This window comes from Phoca vitulina, unplaced genomic scaffold (assembly GCF_004348235.1).
Source record: "Phoca vitulina isolate PV1807 unplaced genomic scaffold, GSC_HSeal_1.0 scaffold3, whole genome shotgun sequence".
NCBI classification, from domain to species: domain Eukaryota; kingdom Metazoa; phylum Chordata; class Mammalia; order Carnivora; family Phocidae; genus Phoca; species Phoca vitulina.
The window spans coordinates 89,376,571-89,391,936 of NW_022589706.1; the positions used below are offsets into that span (position 1 = coordinate 89,376,571).

General features: G+C 34.7%; 1 protein-coding gene across 1 annotated transcript in view; it reads right to left on the reverse strand.

Annotated features, from left to right (window-relative positions):
- Positions 1–15,366, reverse strand: part of LOC116628581 (bifunctional heparan sulfate N-deacetylase/N-sulfotransferase 4) — a 262,209-nt gene that overhangs the window by 152,510 nt on the left and 94,333 nt on the right. Inside the window, exon 2 of the mRNA XM_032398986.1 lies at positions 1,800–1,887. Coding sequence (XP_032254877.1) covers positions 1,800–1,887 — 88 coding nt within the window. The remainder of the gene's footprint in view (positions 1–1,799; positions 1,888–15,366) is intronic.

Consider the following 15,366-nt stretch of genomic DNA (forward strand, 5'->3'; position numbering starts at 1 on the left):
AAAGAGTCAAAAGAGTCAATAAGGTCTTCTTTAAAATAAAATTAAAATGATTTTTTTTTTTTGGTATCTTCCTCCAACAACTATCCCTGTGGTATTAACTAGTGTGTTGTTCATTTCCTAGTGGATGTGTACTGTGTACAAGTTCAGGATCATAAAGAAAAAATGAGAAGTGTTATAACCTGCTATCAACATTAACTCTGTGAATGTCTGGCAGCTTTAATAGTTCTGAATATGAAAAGCAAATAAAAGAGATGAGGCAGTTATCCAGATATATTTCAACCAGAAGAATGGCTTTACTTGCACTATATGGCTATTTAAGACAAAATAGTATTGTTTGTGTGTGAACTTCAGATAATCCCATAATTTTTTCCCCTGCATGAGTAGATATAGCTTTTAGAGTTATCTGCTTTATAACTTCAGAGTCAGAGCTTCTTAGGCCTGAACTCATTTCTTGAGGGGGCTTTTGAAGAAGATTTAAAAAACCATGTCTATTTTCAAAATTGTAAGCTGGAATTACTTTGCCTGTGCAGATACGATGACCCAAATCTCTTTCTGCAAAATGTCCTTTTAAAATATGCAATCATTTGGTTTATCAAATAGTCTAAATACTAATTTTCCTTCTATTACTTTAAACAGATTTACATGTTTCAAAGCAGGAGGGAAAAGGCATTAAAGAAAAGCCAATAAGACATCACTGCTTCAATATTCTAATAAACCATGCTGAGCCTCCTTGGTTAAACATTAAAAAGCTTCTTTGGGTAAATGAACTGCATTTATGATAATTAAAGACTACCTTTGCATGGGATATTTTAAATGTCAATAACATGCATGCATGCATAGAGAATCCCATGGAATGTTTTCACTAAGAAACTATGAAGTAACAACAGTGCAAAGTCATAAAGTATTTGGTTTATACCACAAATGCAGAAATAGGAGCAGATAGTAGGTATTGCCTACAGGCTCTAACACATCATTTTGTGTTATTTTTGTCATTATTATAAGATAGTCACTTCTCTGCACATATTTTTCTCCATACGAGTGCCAGACATTAGAATGCTGATACCCATAAAATAAAAGTCATATTTTGGAGGTGAAGATGGGTAAAGAGGTGAGAAATATCAGAACATAGAGTAGTGCATGAACACCAATCACATTTTAAGAATTTGTTGAGAAGCCGACACTGAAAAGAAGTGCAACTGTGGCTGGATAGAGATGGAAAGAAATACAAGCCTTATTACGATTGCTTTAATGCATGTTGGGCCAAATTGTAATATTTTTAGGGAAAAATCCTGCAAGAGAAGGTAAGTTAAGCAAGATGACCCTCTATTAATTTTCTTTGAGGCTATAAAATTCCTCTCTGATCACCAGATGTTTTCCAAAGGAATAATATATACAAAAATGTCTGTCACCTTGAGTATCTGACATTTTAAAAACACTGCCCACTATTATTATTATTGGAATGTCATTGCCATCATCAACATCATCATCATCATCATCACAATCACTTTGCTTTCTACTTGGACTATGCTGAGAGACAAGATGCATAGTCACAGAACAATGATCATGGTTTCTTTTTTTACTGAGTTGAAAAAGTCATTTGTCTTCCTCCTTTGTCCTTGATTCTAACAGTATTTGCCAAAGTAAACAAGCTCATTGATTTTGGATTTGGCTACTCATATAATGCACCCGAGTTTTTCCCATAATCAGTCTGGATATTCTATTCCTCCTACTTATGAAACATTTAAAATCTTCGCTCCTATTTATATGTAGCTGCCTGAGAACACAAAGCTCCTTCTTACCTGTGTGGTAAAACTTCCCTGAAAATCCAAGGTTGAAGGTAAAATTTGCAACCTGAGTGCGCAGTAAATTTTGAGTCTCTAGTAATGCCTGAAATAAATAAGAAATTAACATGATTTTAGAAAAATAAATATGAAGCTTTGGGATGCCTCTTTTTCAAATGTGTATGCATGAGTGAAACAAAATAATATGGGCTTTCTTGCTTTTTGGGTTTTTGATGGGTACTGTTATTTGCTATTCATATTTCGGGTATTATAATCACTATTGTTATTTTTACTGAAGTTCACCAAATTATGAAGCAGTTAAGTCCTAAGCACATTATAAGTTGCTGAGAGGCAATTCTCTAACCACACAGCACTGAAATCATTTTTCATTTCCATGTGAGACATTTCTTGATTTCAGATTATTACACTTTTTTTCCTTGGGGGAAATTTTTCAGAGTTGTTGAATGTAGGCAAGTCTTGCATTTGTTGGTAAGGAATAGAAAGGTAACATTTGTTTGAGTTGCAATTTAGTATTTATTTAACTGTGCTTCCTTCCCTATCGTTTTTTAAAAGCATAATCATTGAGTTTAAGGCTTGGGTTTTTACTATACAAACTAAAGAGAAATGTATAATTTAAAGGGTGTTGATTGCAAATGTTGAGATATGAATAAGGCAAGGACAGATAGGAAATACATAACCAATTCCATAAAGAAAAATTTTCCAACTGTGGCAAAATGTCCCTATTTTCTGTATTTGAAATTATTCTATGTTAATTTCTTATTTGTAGACAGGATAAGAACACATGAATAGTAATCTTAGAGTCATACTTAGTCCTGTAAATTTTCTGCCAGTCCTTCAACTGCAATTATTCCTATGCCAACATATGTAGCATAATTCAGAACTCTCATATCCTTGGGTTTTTTAGTTTGCTTATTGATTAGAATGATTTTCCTGTTTTTAAATAAATTTTTAAAGGGGACTTACTTTATTCTGATGAAAATGAGAAACTTATTTCAAACTATTTTTGGTTACTGCTATCTGTATGTTAAAGTGAATAAAGAGTCAGAAATTTAGACAATTCTTCTGAGTATTAGTCACAGTGGCTAAGCATTTTCTTTAAAAATTTGTAAAACTATTTACTCCCCCAGAATTAAGAGGACTCCTGCAAATTAGTTTAATTAAATAAAAGAAAAGAGAATAACTAAAAGGTTGGTAACTATATAATCAGTGTTTATCCAAGGTTACAGTTAGTTACATTGAGTGTAATCTTGGCCAATCTTGTTTAAATATTATGAATTAAATAGAAAAAGGAAAAAAAATAAATTAGTTTAAGTCAGTTGTATGAAATATATTTTTAAAGTTCTCAAAAAGAACCAACTAAATGTTAAAAAGAGGTTGGAGTAAAAATAAAGTCTATTAAACTAGTTGGGCATATTGGTAAATCCTGTGGAATACAGCCTTAAATAGAAAACATCACGCATCTTTTTATCTTAGTTCCTTTTTCTGGCTTTCTCATTTTATTCAATGCACAATCCTTGGGCCTCCATATCTGAAAGAGTTTTTTAAAAACATTTCTCCCTTCCCCTGTATTCCTTATCACTCCAGCCCCCTTCCAACTCTCTAGCTCTGAGTTCTTGAAGTCATTATTCTGTATTTACTTCTCCACTGTCCATTCTTAAATCCACTAAGTATGTATTGTAGTTGCATACAGTGTTGAGTGTAACAAGCATAGTCCTTTTCTAGGATGTCAATGCCTAGAAAGGGAGAGAGATTTTAAATAGTCAAACACATGTGTAATTTCAGCTCATAAGTTCTAGAGCATGCTGTGAGAGATGCAGTAAAGGATTTTAATTTATACGGAGGGAGTGGGCCCACACTTTTGATGTTTTCTTAGGGACAATCAAATAAACATCAAACAATCTATTTTTCCCTTAATCAACTTGCCACGACTTTAGGAACTCCTTCATTGTCTTTTTCTTGGGCTTTTAAAACCCTGTGGTCCGCTAACCTGTTCCCACCCTTCAGTTTTATCTTCCTCTACTCTGCCTTATATTCGGAAATCATGCTAACACCCCAAAGGCAGTAAATGCACTTCAACCTTGGGGTCAGGGAGTCTGTTCAATTAATGACAGTCTTGTTGGTCATTTCACTTCTCTAATCCTTTCCTTTATCTGTAAATGGGATAATGCTTAACACCTGTTTCACACTATTATTGTGAGGATTACATTGCATAAGGCATACGAAGTGCTCGGCTAAGTGCCTGGCACACAGTAGGAACTCAATAGATGCTGTTAATGAGCACTCAGTATGTCATTCTCTCCCAACCAACTAGGTATTGTTGGTGCCTCCTCATTTCCAATTAAGCTACATGCATTGCTATTTCCCCCAAATCACCTTGTCCTTCTGCCAATTCTTCAACTGCAACTGAAGGACTTGGGTTTTTTACATTGCCTACATTTCTCCATGCCTTTGTTCACTCTGTTCCCTTTGCCTAGCTAGCCTCCAGCTGCTCCCCATCACATTCCCCAAACCCATCCATTCTTTAAAGCTCTGGTGCCTGGGTGGCTCAGTCAGTTATGCATCTGCCTTCCGCTGAGGTCATGAGCCTGGCCTCCTGGGATCTAGTCCCGCATGGGACTAGCGGAGCGGGGAGCCTCCTTCTCCCTCTGCCTCTCTCTCTGTCTTTCACGAATAAAAAAAATAAATTAAAAAAAATAAAGCTCTGTCCAAATGCCACCCTTTTTGTATGAAGCTGTCCTGATGCCTCAAACCTTTTCCTTTTCTCATCTCCCAAAGTAAGTTCCCAAATTATTTTTCTTAAGACTTGCATTATTTTCCACTTTACTACATCACCTTTTATCTAACTTCTTCTAGTCTATAAGTGCCTTCAGGTCAATCAAACCTTACTTATTTTTATGTTTTCTGTATTGCTAGATATATTTTTTGTATATGTAGAAGGCATTCAATTGAATTAATTTCATTTACTTTTATTAGTAACATATTCCTGATGGTAAAATGATAAACATGGTTCACGGACCATACCATTAAATGATATCAGAACAATATGAATAGGATGTTACATTTCACCAGCACATTTATATCATGGATGTTTTATAATCTTATATTATAGATTGCCTAGTAAGATAAGCTCAAAGAAGTGAGGACAGATGAATATTTTTCCACCGGTGTTAATTAACTCTATGAAGAATTTGACAGACCTTTCCATTGTTGAAAGAAATAAAGTTGTCTAGTCATATTCTCCCAACATGTAATCTTGATTAATGTGGGAGTAAAAATGACAATTTCTATAAGTAAAAACAAAATAAAACAAATGGATTAAAAAAGCAAATCCTAAAAGGTTCCAAGCCTGTCTACTTCAGTATAAAAAAAATGTTCTTTGATTTCCAAAATTCAGGGAAAGAAAATTTCTGTGGTCTTTCAATGGTAGAGGAAAAAAGACACAAATAATAATGAGTGAAAAAATAGGTCTAATTTTTAAAATAAAAATCAGAAATAAGTTTAAAATAAAAAGTGTTAAACCACAAAAAATTAAAGAAAAAATGTAGAAAAAAATAAAGAATAGAAATACAGGAAAAGCGTAAAATGTCAGAAGAAATGTTAGACAAGAAAAATACAAATACAAAATTATGAATAAATGAAATATAATGAAAACTTACTTTGGAAAAACTTGTTTATAAAGTAGAAGTAATATGTCTCAATTAGAGACAAAAATCAAGTTGTAAAGCTTAGGAAATAGCATGTAGCTGTAAATATGTTTATTTTTATCTGAATATTTGTGAGGAAGTTTGACTAACTTTTGAACATAAATGTAAAATGAAATGTATTTAATGTTTGGACAATAAATCTCAGTTATTTCTTTAATAGTACCTGTCATAAAAAATATAAACAGCTTTGATGTTTTCCCTTGCATTATTTAGGAAGAACTTACTAAGTTACTTGATTAGATATTAAAGAGAATAAATATATATAACTTAAGAAAAATCAGTAATTCATTCTTTTAATAAATATTACTTACATTCACTTGATGTTCTTATAATGAGTTCCTCAGTATTTAATAAAGCAAGTCCAACTTACCCTACTGCAAAATGTTAAAGAAATGGCTTTCAAACTTTATTGTTCACAAAATTTTCTAGAAGAGACTGCTAATATTGTGAATTCTGGGGCCCACTTGAAGAATTATTGATTTAGTCTTATGTGATAAGGTCCAGGCTTGTGTATTTTATCATAGACCCCAGTTGGTTATAAAAACGGCCAAAAGCAATTGTTTCCAAGTTACCCATAAGAGATGAATTGCCAGAATGCTTATAAAATAACTTTTCCAGACCCATGTTCTGGGAATTCTGAATTAGATTATAAAAAATGGAACCTAGGAAACTGTAATTTTAACAATGATTCTTATAGCTTCAAATTGGAGATTATAACCATCAAGGAACTTTGGGAAATATTAAATTAGTGCATTATTTATCTAATTTCAAAGTACATTACATAAATTTTAATCCACTCAGATATTCAGGTAGTTTAATATAAGACTAACCCTTTCCTTAAATATATATAATTAATAATGCATGACTATGTACATATATTGATATAGCCTTATACTTTCAAAATTTCAAATTGAATACATAAGGGTGATAGTTTTTGTTCTTTTAACTGTCTTGTACAGTTTTTTTAATATATACAGGAATTCATAAATTCTTATTTATCTTACAAGATCTCAAGGTGGGAATCAGAAGAAGTTACCTCTATATTTATTGTCCAAGTGGATAAAATCGTGTCATGGAAAATTTAAATGGCCTACCCAGATAACACAAGGAAAGGGCCAAAATTGAGTATGTTTGCCTTAACACTTGGTCCAACCTTAATAACTTCACGTCTCACTACAGTAAGTCTGTGTGGCCACCCATGATGAAATGACTCAGAATTCCATAAACTTTTGGGCACACTATTTGTCAATGTACAAATGAAGATGACTAGGGCTGACCCAGGGTGAATGTATGAAGCTTTTGAAGTTTGCCTTTGATAGTCTGCCTCCCTTCTTGTTCATCTCCTTCCACTTAGAAGCAATCCTCACTCTTTCAGAAACCTACTCTCCCTCTCTCTCTCTTTTTAAAGATTTTATTTATTTGTCAGAGAGAGAGAGTGCACAAGCAGAGGAAGCTGCAGGCAGAGGGAGAAGCAGGCTCCCCACTGAGCAAAGCGCCCACTGTGGGACTTGATCCCAGGACCCTGGGATCATGACCTGAGCCGAAGGCAGCTGCTTAACTGACTGAGCCACCCAGGCATCCCTCTCCCTCTCTTTTTAAAAATGAACTCTTAACTGCCACTCAGAGAGGAAACTGTCTGATATAATTTATACATTGAGAGAAATCTATCACATCAACACACCAAGTCTTCCACAGTATTTTTACATTGAACGGTTTGGCTATGATTCTGGAATGGATGAGTTAACTAAGGAAGAATGAATGAATGTAATAATAATGAAGAAATGTGGGGGGAAGAGTTTGGGGATCCTTCTGCAGAAATCACACTCAATTTGAAGAACAACTTGCTGAGTAGAAAAACACTTCTGCATTTCAGAGCAATTACCCTCTCGTCTTTCCATCCATCACTTAAGTGTTGCACTCCCATCTCTCAATCTTGCCGAAGCCTCCAGGAAACCAGGGATATGAAACTTACCCTCTGGGCTCTCTTCCTCCTTGTGCCATTATTAATTCATCCATCCATTGAAACAATATTAACTGAACACCTGCTATGTTTCAGGCACTCTTCTAGGTACTAAGGACACAGGAAAGAACGCTAATAATAATTGAGCTTTTACTATGTGTTAGGTACTCTGAGAAGCACTCTATTTGAATTATCTCTTTAAATCTCCCTGTGATCCCCTAATTAACCCTGCTTTAGAGAGACTAAATAAGCTACATAAGGTTATGGAGTTGGAAAATGTCTGACAAACTGATAAGCTTGCTGTTCTCGTGGAACTTAGGTTCTGTTTAGGCACGCAGATGACACACATGGAAAATCAATCAGATAATTATTTAATTGCAAATTGTAATTAGTGGTCCAAAAATAGTGTTATAGTATATGCTATTATTAAAACAAACACAGAGTACCTACATTTCAGCAGGATAGGCTACGTGCTTTATGCAGGCTCTCTGAAAAAGTAGCAATTTAGTCGAGGCATGAAAAATAAGAGGCCAAATCAGGGCTCTGGAGGAGTGTGCTCTGGGGAAACAGGGCAGTAAGAATAAGGCTCAGTGTCAGGAAGAACCCTGGTATCTTAACACAGCACACTCTACTTCATCTTACATAAGATATGATTTTTACATTTTAAATTGATTCCTCTGACTACTTGCTGAGAAGGAATTGTAGCAAACTGGAGCAAAAACAGGAAAGTCATTGAGGAGGCTTTTGCAGAAGTTCCAGTAAGAACAAAATAAAGGCATGGCTTCTACTGGGGGTACTGGGAATGGAAGGAAGGAAGTAGTGTAATTGTTGATGGACTGTTGTGGGAAGTGAGGTGGGGTGTAATTTCATTGATGTTTCAGATTTCTGACATTCAATGAGATGGGGGAAGAGTTGGGAAAAGTCAATACTTGCACTGCTACACTAAACATTCTTTCTCACAACAGGATGACTGTGTTGTTGAAACCTCTATAACACTCCTAACAGGAAAGACAGAGCTTAAAGTCCTAGAACATCATTGCTTTTAAACTTGTGTTATCCATAAGTGGAGGGTAAACTTCAGGAACTAACTGCACAAGGAATGTATGAATTGGTAAGGGGAATAGCCTCATAGCATAAGGAGTGTTTTTTGCATACTGGAAGGTTAAACATTGATGCTGATTAAAGATACTGGCAAAGAGAAGAGAAAATTTGAAAATTGGTTTGACCTTGTAAAATAATATTAACTCATGTCACGTATGTGAAGAGTTTGCATTTTCTGCTTGATTATCAAAGAACACAATGAAGGTTATACAAATCATTAAATTTGAAGAGCATTTACAGTGTTGTAAATTTTATTTGATTGCATCAGCAAAACAGTCCATGTGACTTTGATTCCTTTCCCAGTGGGTGCGATTTTTCTTGTGCCCTATACTTTGTTACTGCAAAGTGTCCTGAGCAGCTTTGTGTTCACGGAATTCTAAGCCATTTTTACTTCAGTTCATTCTGAAAGTATGTGAGATGAACTTCTGCTTCTGCTTTCTGATCTCCCTGGGATCAGAAAATTTTCTTAAGCAAGGTAAAATACTGCCCAGTTCTTATCAGCCCCAAATTCTCTTCAACTGTATTCTCATTTTCAGTCTGTGTAGATCATCTCAAACTATGAGTGGGTTCTGTTCTATTTCCATGTTTTCCATGTTCTACCTAATTGATTGGAATTTTGAATTAAACACATCTGAATCAAATATGAACTATAAGGTCCTTCAGATAATTTATACATTTGTACAGATAGTTTTATACATTTATGTATAAATTTTTAAAAAAGATTTTATTTATTTATTTATTTGAGAGAGAGAGAGTGAGAGAGAGAGCGCATGAGTGGGGAGGAGGGAGAGGAGCAGAAGGAAAAGCAGACTCCCCCAGAGCAGGGAGCCCCATGCGGGGCTCGACCCCAGGACCCTGGGATCATGACCTGAGCCGAAGGCAGACATTCAACCAACTGAGCCACCCAGGTGCCCCACATTATGTATAAATTATACATAATTGATAAATTTATACATTTATTATTTGAACTACTGGCATTCTCCTTTAAAAGTTTACCTCCAATCTTGGTCTTTAATTATATTATTTAATTTACTTTTCCTATAGGCTTTGCTCCAAGTCTCTATCATGGCCTACAAATTTTTTTGAGTTATAAAAAGTTAAAAATATAACTTCAGAGTTCACAGTTTGTTAATTGTTTTCCTTGAAAGCCTTTCATGCTTTTAATGACTGTCTATTTTCCCTAAGCTAAAGTATTTAAGTAGATAGAGTAATATTGAGATAGAGCTACCTTATATTAGGACTTGTTTGGGGATGTGGAATGAAAATGGTGATCGTAAACTCAGTGATTAAGAGATGGCTCCAGGAATAATCAGGAATCAGATAGCTGAGAGAAACATACACATGTACACACAACACAAGCAAAATCACAAAGTCAAACCTTTATTGGGCGAGGGTGGGCAGAAAGAAGTTTATGATTCAACATATTTCCAGGGATTCTCAGTCAGGGTCTGCACTGAATTGGTCTGAAATCTCTGTGTGCTCAGTTGGAACTTATAAAATGTAAACTGAATCACTCTGCATAATCCTGACTCCTATGTTGGGGAGCCAGCTTGATAGAAATGCTGTGTACTGCCATGGAAGCTCCAAAACAGACACAGAATCACCCTCTTCAGAGTTGCCTTGGGATCTCTGGAGTGTGGAAGCTTGGGCATGGATGATTTTACTATATGAGGGGATAACCAGTGAAACAGAGTTCCTGATTACAGAGGAGTGTTTTCCAAACCCTGATCCTTGGTTCACTAGGTCGGTGAAATTTAACAATTCTATGAAACGTAATTCCATGTTCAAAATGTTTGGGTAACACTATATCATACCCCTCTTGGGAGGTTCTTAATTCACATTAATGTACTGAGCTCTTTAGTAGGAAAAAATCTGTATATGATTTACCTTAGCTTTTTCTCTGAACTGTTAGCTAGGAGCACACATTTCCACTTGCCCAAATTTGATACATACTGTCTTAGGAAAAAACACTAAGTGGATGGTTAATCCCTTGGAAATAGAAGTGTTTCCTGGATTCATGCTATAGCTTCCTGTTTGGTGTCCATTGCAAGTTGCAGAATATAATGGTTGTGATCTTATATAAAATGTGATTCTCTGCATGCATTTAATCATGTAATAACTTAGCTCTTTGTAAGTGATCTAAAGAAAGAAGTATTTTTCCATTACTACAAGATATCCCTAAACAACTTCAGATCAATTTCTTAATATTACAAAATTGTGGAAAAAATTCAGAAATAACAATTACACTTTCGATAAATATGATATTAATTCCTGGAGCATCTTATTCTTGTTGAGAAATTATTATTATTATTTTTTTAAAGATTTTATTTATTTATTTGACAGAGAGAGAGAGAGACACAGTGAGAGAGGAAACACAAGCAGGGGGAGTGGGGAAGGGAGAAGCAGGCTTCCCGCGGAGCGGAGAGCCTGATGCGGGGCTCGATCCCAGGACCCTGGGACCATGACCTGAGCCGAAGGCAGATGCTTAACGACTGAGCCACCCAGGCGCCCCTCTTGTTGAGAAATTATTAAAGGCAACTGTTAAGTTGTTTCATTAACAAAAATACTTTTTACTTTAAAGATTGAAAATCTCTAAGTATAATTATCATTTTATTTTTTAGGCCTTAAAAAATGAAGGCCTCCAAAGCAACCATCTCCTTTATCAAGGTCAAATATTGGCATTGTTTCTTAGGACTCCTGCTTCTTCCTTTGCTCATGGCTGTAATTTCCATTTCTCATTCCCTACCTTCTCTTCACTCAGTATGAGTCCAGGGTGGGCTTACAGCAATACTCGTACAACACAGGTACTTGATGATTGTTGGCTGGTATTGTAACCGACTTTTCTAATTTCATCTCTAGAAATACTTCCTGCTCACATACTGGTTAGGAATCTCTTCATCATTAAGATATTCACTTATTAGCTATATTGTATCATTATTTGATTAAATATTGTGTTGTAACAATTCCACAATGTTTCTTGAGCGCAGAGAAGTATACTTTCTATTCCCAGTTTTATACAACTCCCCTTTCATTTGTCAGTGCACCTTGGAAACACCTAAACTCCACGTCAGATTTTTAGAGTCTTGAAGACAAGTTTCAGAGATGCTTGGCATAGTCTTGGCAGCCATGTGTTGGTCCTATAATAATTCTCCTAAAAATGCTCTGAAACCATAAAAGGGGAATTCTGTAGATGGAAGGTATTCAGGATTTTAATTTCAAATTTTATGTCCACAGCCATTTCATTCAATATTAAAAAGAAAAAAATTGTCAATATTCATCATTCCTGTCTCACAAGAACAAGGGAAATATTACTGAGAGTATCTGAGGATGTCTGTAGGTTTTTATCTACTTTTTCTTAGGAAAGGTATAGTTTCTTCCCTTCTTCTATGTGGCTTCAGTCACAATTTCTCTTTACCTTAAATGTAAATGACTATCAGGTTAAAGTCTGTATGACCTTTCCAGTGGCCAAACTTTTAATTTCATTTAGACCAGGTGTGAAATTTTAAACCATACATTTTAACTTTACTACTGTCTTTTTGTTAATAATTTAAAAGAATGAAAACTTCGCTTTACTTCCATTGCTATATTCATAGATTGAATTCTGTCAAACTAGTTTACCATCAGGGCAGAGCAAGCAACAGTAAATAAGAAAAGCTGATAATGGTGAAAACAGTTGTGTACAATAATGATTCAACTGATGTGCTACAAGTGATTTGAACAAAGATAAGTCATTGACTTTGTTGGGTACTGATATATTGCATAACACATGTAGGATAGGTGGCATGCTGATAAATATATGTTTCATGTCCCACAATGAATATATCTGTTTTCTTTCTGAATAAAAAGGATATGTGTTTTTAAATACATAGTTGGGCTAATAGATGAACAAACAGGCTATATCTAATAGCAAAATCATTATTATCAGGGTTTACTCTATTGATATGATGCATAATAACTTAATTGCCTAGACTTTAAAAGTATCTTTGTATCAGGATATTGACATATTTGGATAAAAGGATAGGAGTGTCAAATTAAAAAATCAGGAACATCCCCTTGATGACTTGGAAAAACAAAAAAATTGTTACTGATAATAGAATTGAAAATATAATGACTGCTGGTTTTTCATTTAGACATTGTAACAGAATAAATTCAGTATTTAACAAATATGAGTTTATTCTAAGCAAATAAACGCAACTACCTGTAGTTACCAAATTCACTTTAAGTAAACATCAAAAACTTTGTCTCCATAAGGAACTCAACTCCAGCAAGCATTTATTGAGCCACTTTTGCCTTCCAAGTAGTCTCCTAGGCCCTAGGCTCTGCTAATATATTGTGCACATTTTAAAATTATATATGTAAATAAATATATTTATATAAAAATTATATAAATATGTTATATATACATATTTGTAGTCTGCATATGAAAATGTTTCTGTGTTTTATTTTCATGCTATCTTACCATATCTGAATAAATCTGCATTATTTACAATTTTCATGATCAACTTTATAAACATTTGAAAATTTTTCATATGATACATAGTTAAACATTTTGCAAACACACATTCAGATACATTTATCTCTAAATGTGTAAAAATCTTTTCCAAAGACTAAATATCAAATCATGAGTCAATGTATACATATTTGAAGCATTAAAGCTTATTTATTGTTTAAGCTTAAGTGTAATAGAATCTTCTCATTACACTGCTAGGAAGGTAGAGATACATTGATTTTTAGGTTTTATTATAAATATGAAAACATACGTCATTATCTATACAGAACCTTGATTTGGTTATAGAAATCATTACCAAAATATATTACAGTTTATGGTATATATAATATTTTAAGGTGGGCTTTTCCCGTACTTAGTAGACAAACCATTTTCTAGCAAACCTCTCCCTCTGACAAAGACTTAAGGGTTTCAAAAAATAAAAAAAGCTCAAAAAAAAAAAAAAATAAAAAAAGCTCCTGTGATATTTAGTTGTCACCTCCTCAAGCTCAATCCTATTTAAAGCCTAATTATAATTCACATTCATAACAAAACAGGCTTGACATCATCTGATAGTCTACCAACTCTGCTTTCCTGAAGATGAAGGGAAACTAGTGAGATATTCATGAAGGAGAATAACAAAACAAAAATGTATTAATGGTAACATTTTCCAGCACAGCTCTCATTTCCCAAAGAAAGAAGGCAATATTCAAAATATTTTCTATGTAAATGGTATCCTTTAGAGTTCTGTGACTGCTCTTACCCAAGTTTCACATATTTTTAATAAAGGAATTTTGCTGTAATTTTAAGAAAGATTCTCAAATAAATGAAATATGTTACTTCATTTACTTACTCAAAATATATTTGAGTAGCTAATATATTCCAGCTATTCTAGGTATTAGAGATTCAGCTTTGAACAAAAAAAGTACTTTCTTTAGGAGTATATCTTCTAATGGATAAGACATACAATAAACAAATAATATAATGGTATAATAAGAAGAGTGTACTGGCAAGCCACTGGAGAGTTTTAAGCAAAGATACAGTGTTCACCATACTTTGAATCTTTGGCCAATGCATGAAGAATTGGCCAGGTAAGGGGAAGACAAAAATGGGAGAGGGAAGGAAGCATTTAGAAGAGAGAAACATAAAGAAGATGTGGTATATATATATACAATGGAATATTATACAGCCATCAAAAGGAATGAAATCTTGCCATTTGCAATGACATGGATGGAACTGGAGGGTATTATGCTGAGCGAAATAAGTCAATCAGAAAAAGACATGTATTATATGACCTCACTGATATGAGGAATTCTTAATCTCAGGAACAAACTGAGGGTTGCTGGAGTGGTGGGGGTTGGGAGGGATGGGGTGGCTGGGTGATAGACTTTGGGGAGGGTATGTGCTATGGTGAGTGCTGTGAATTGGGTAAGACTGTTAAATCACAGACCTGTACCTCTGAAACAAATAATACATTATATGTTAAAAAAAAAAAAAGAAGAAGATAGTAGGAAGGGAAAAATGAAGGGGGGAAATTGGAGGGGGAGACGAACCATGAGAGACTATGGACTCTGAGAAACAAACTGAGGGTTCTAGAGGGGTGGGGGGTGGGGGCATGGGTTAGCCCGGTGATGGGTATTAAAGAGGGCACGTTCTGCATGGAGCACTGGGTGTTATACGCAAACAATGAATCATGGAACACTACATCAGAAACTAATGATGTAATGTATGGTGATTAACATAACATAATAAAAAAAAAAGAGAGAGAGAAACAAATACCTTAATTGCGAAATGAGTATCTTAGAGTGGGTGGTGAAATAGGAGGAAAATGGTCAGATTTGGGATACAGTTTGAGGATAAAGGTTCTGGGACTCTAAATATCAAGTGATGAATTGAAGGCAAGTTGTGAAAGAATTGGGTGTGGGGTGTAATGACGCTGGGATTTGTTCAGATTTGGGCTATTAGATGAACACCGGAAAGTAGCAATTATTCTCCAGAAGTGAAATAATTTCAAAATTCCCAGAGTATCATTTACCCAATATCATTCAACCCCTAGAGTGAGTTGGCCTCATCTATGTAAAGTAGGTGTCCCTAATCTACTAAAATTTTTGGCTCAAACAATATTTTCTTCTTGCTTGCTTCTCTTCTTCTTGGGTTTTCATAAGAGTTCAAGAAGTATGGAATGAAGGTAAGCTTTTTCAAATATTTTAGAGAAAAGGGGCACCTGGGTGGTTCAGTTGTTAAGCATCTGCCTTTGGCTCAGGTCATGATCCCAGGGTCCTGGGATCGAGCCCCGCGTCGGGCTCCCTACTC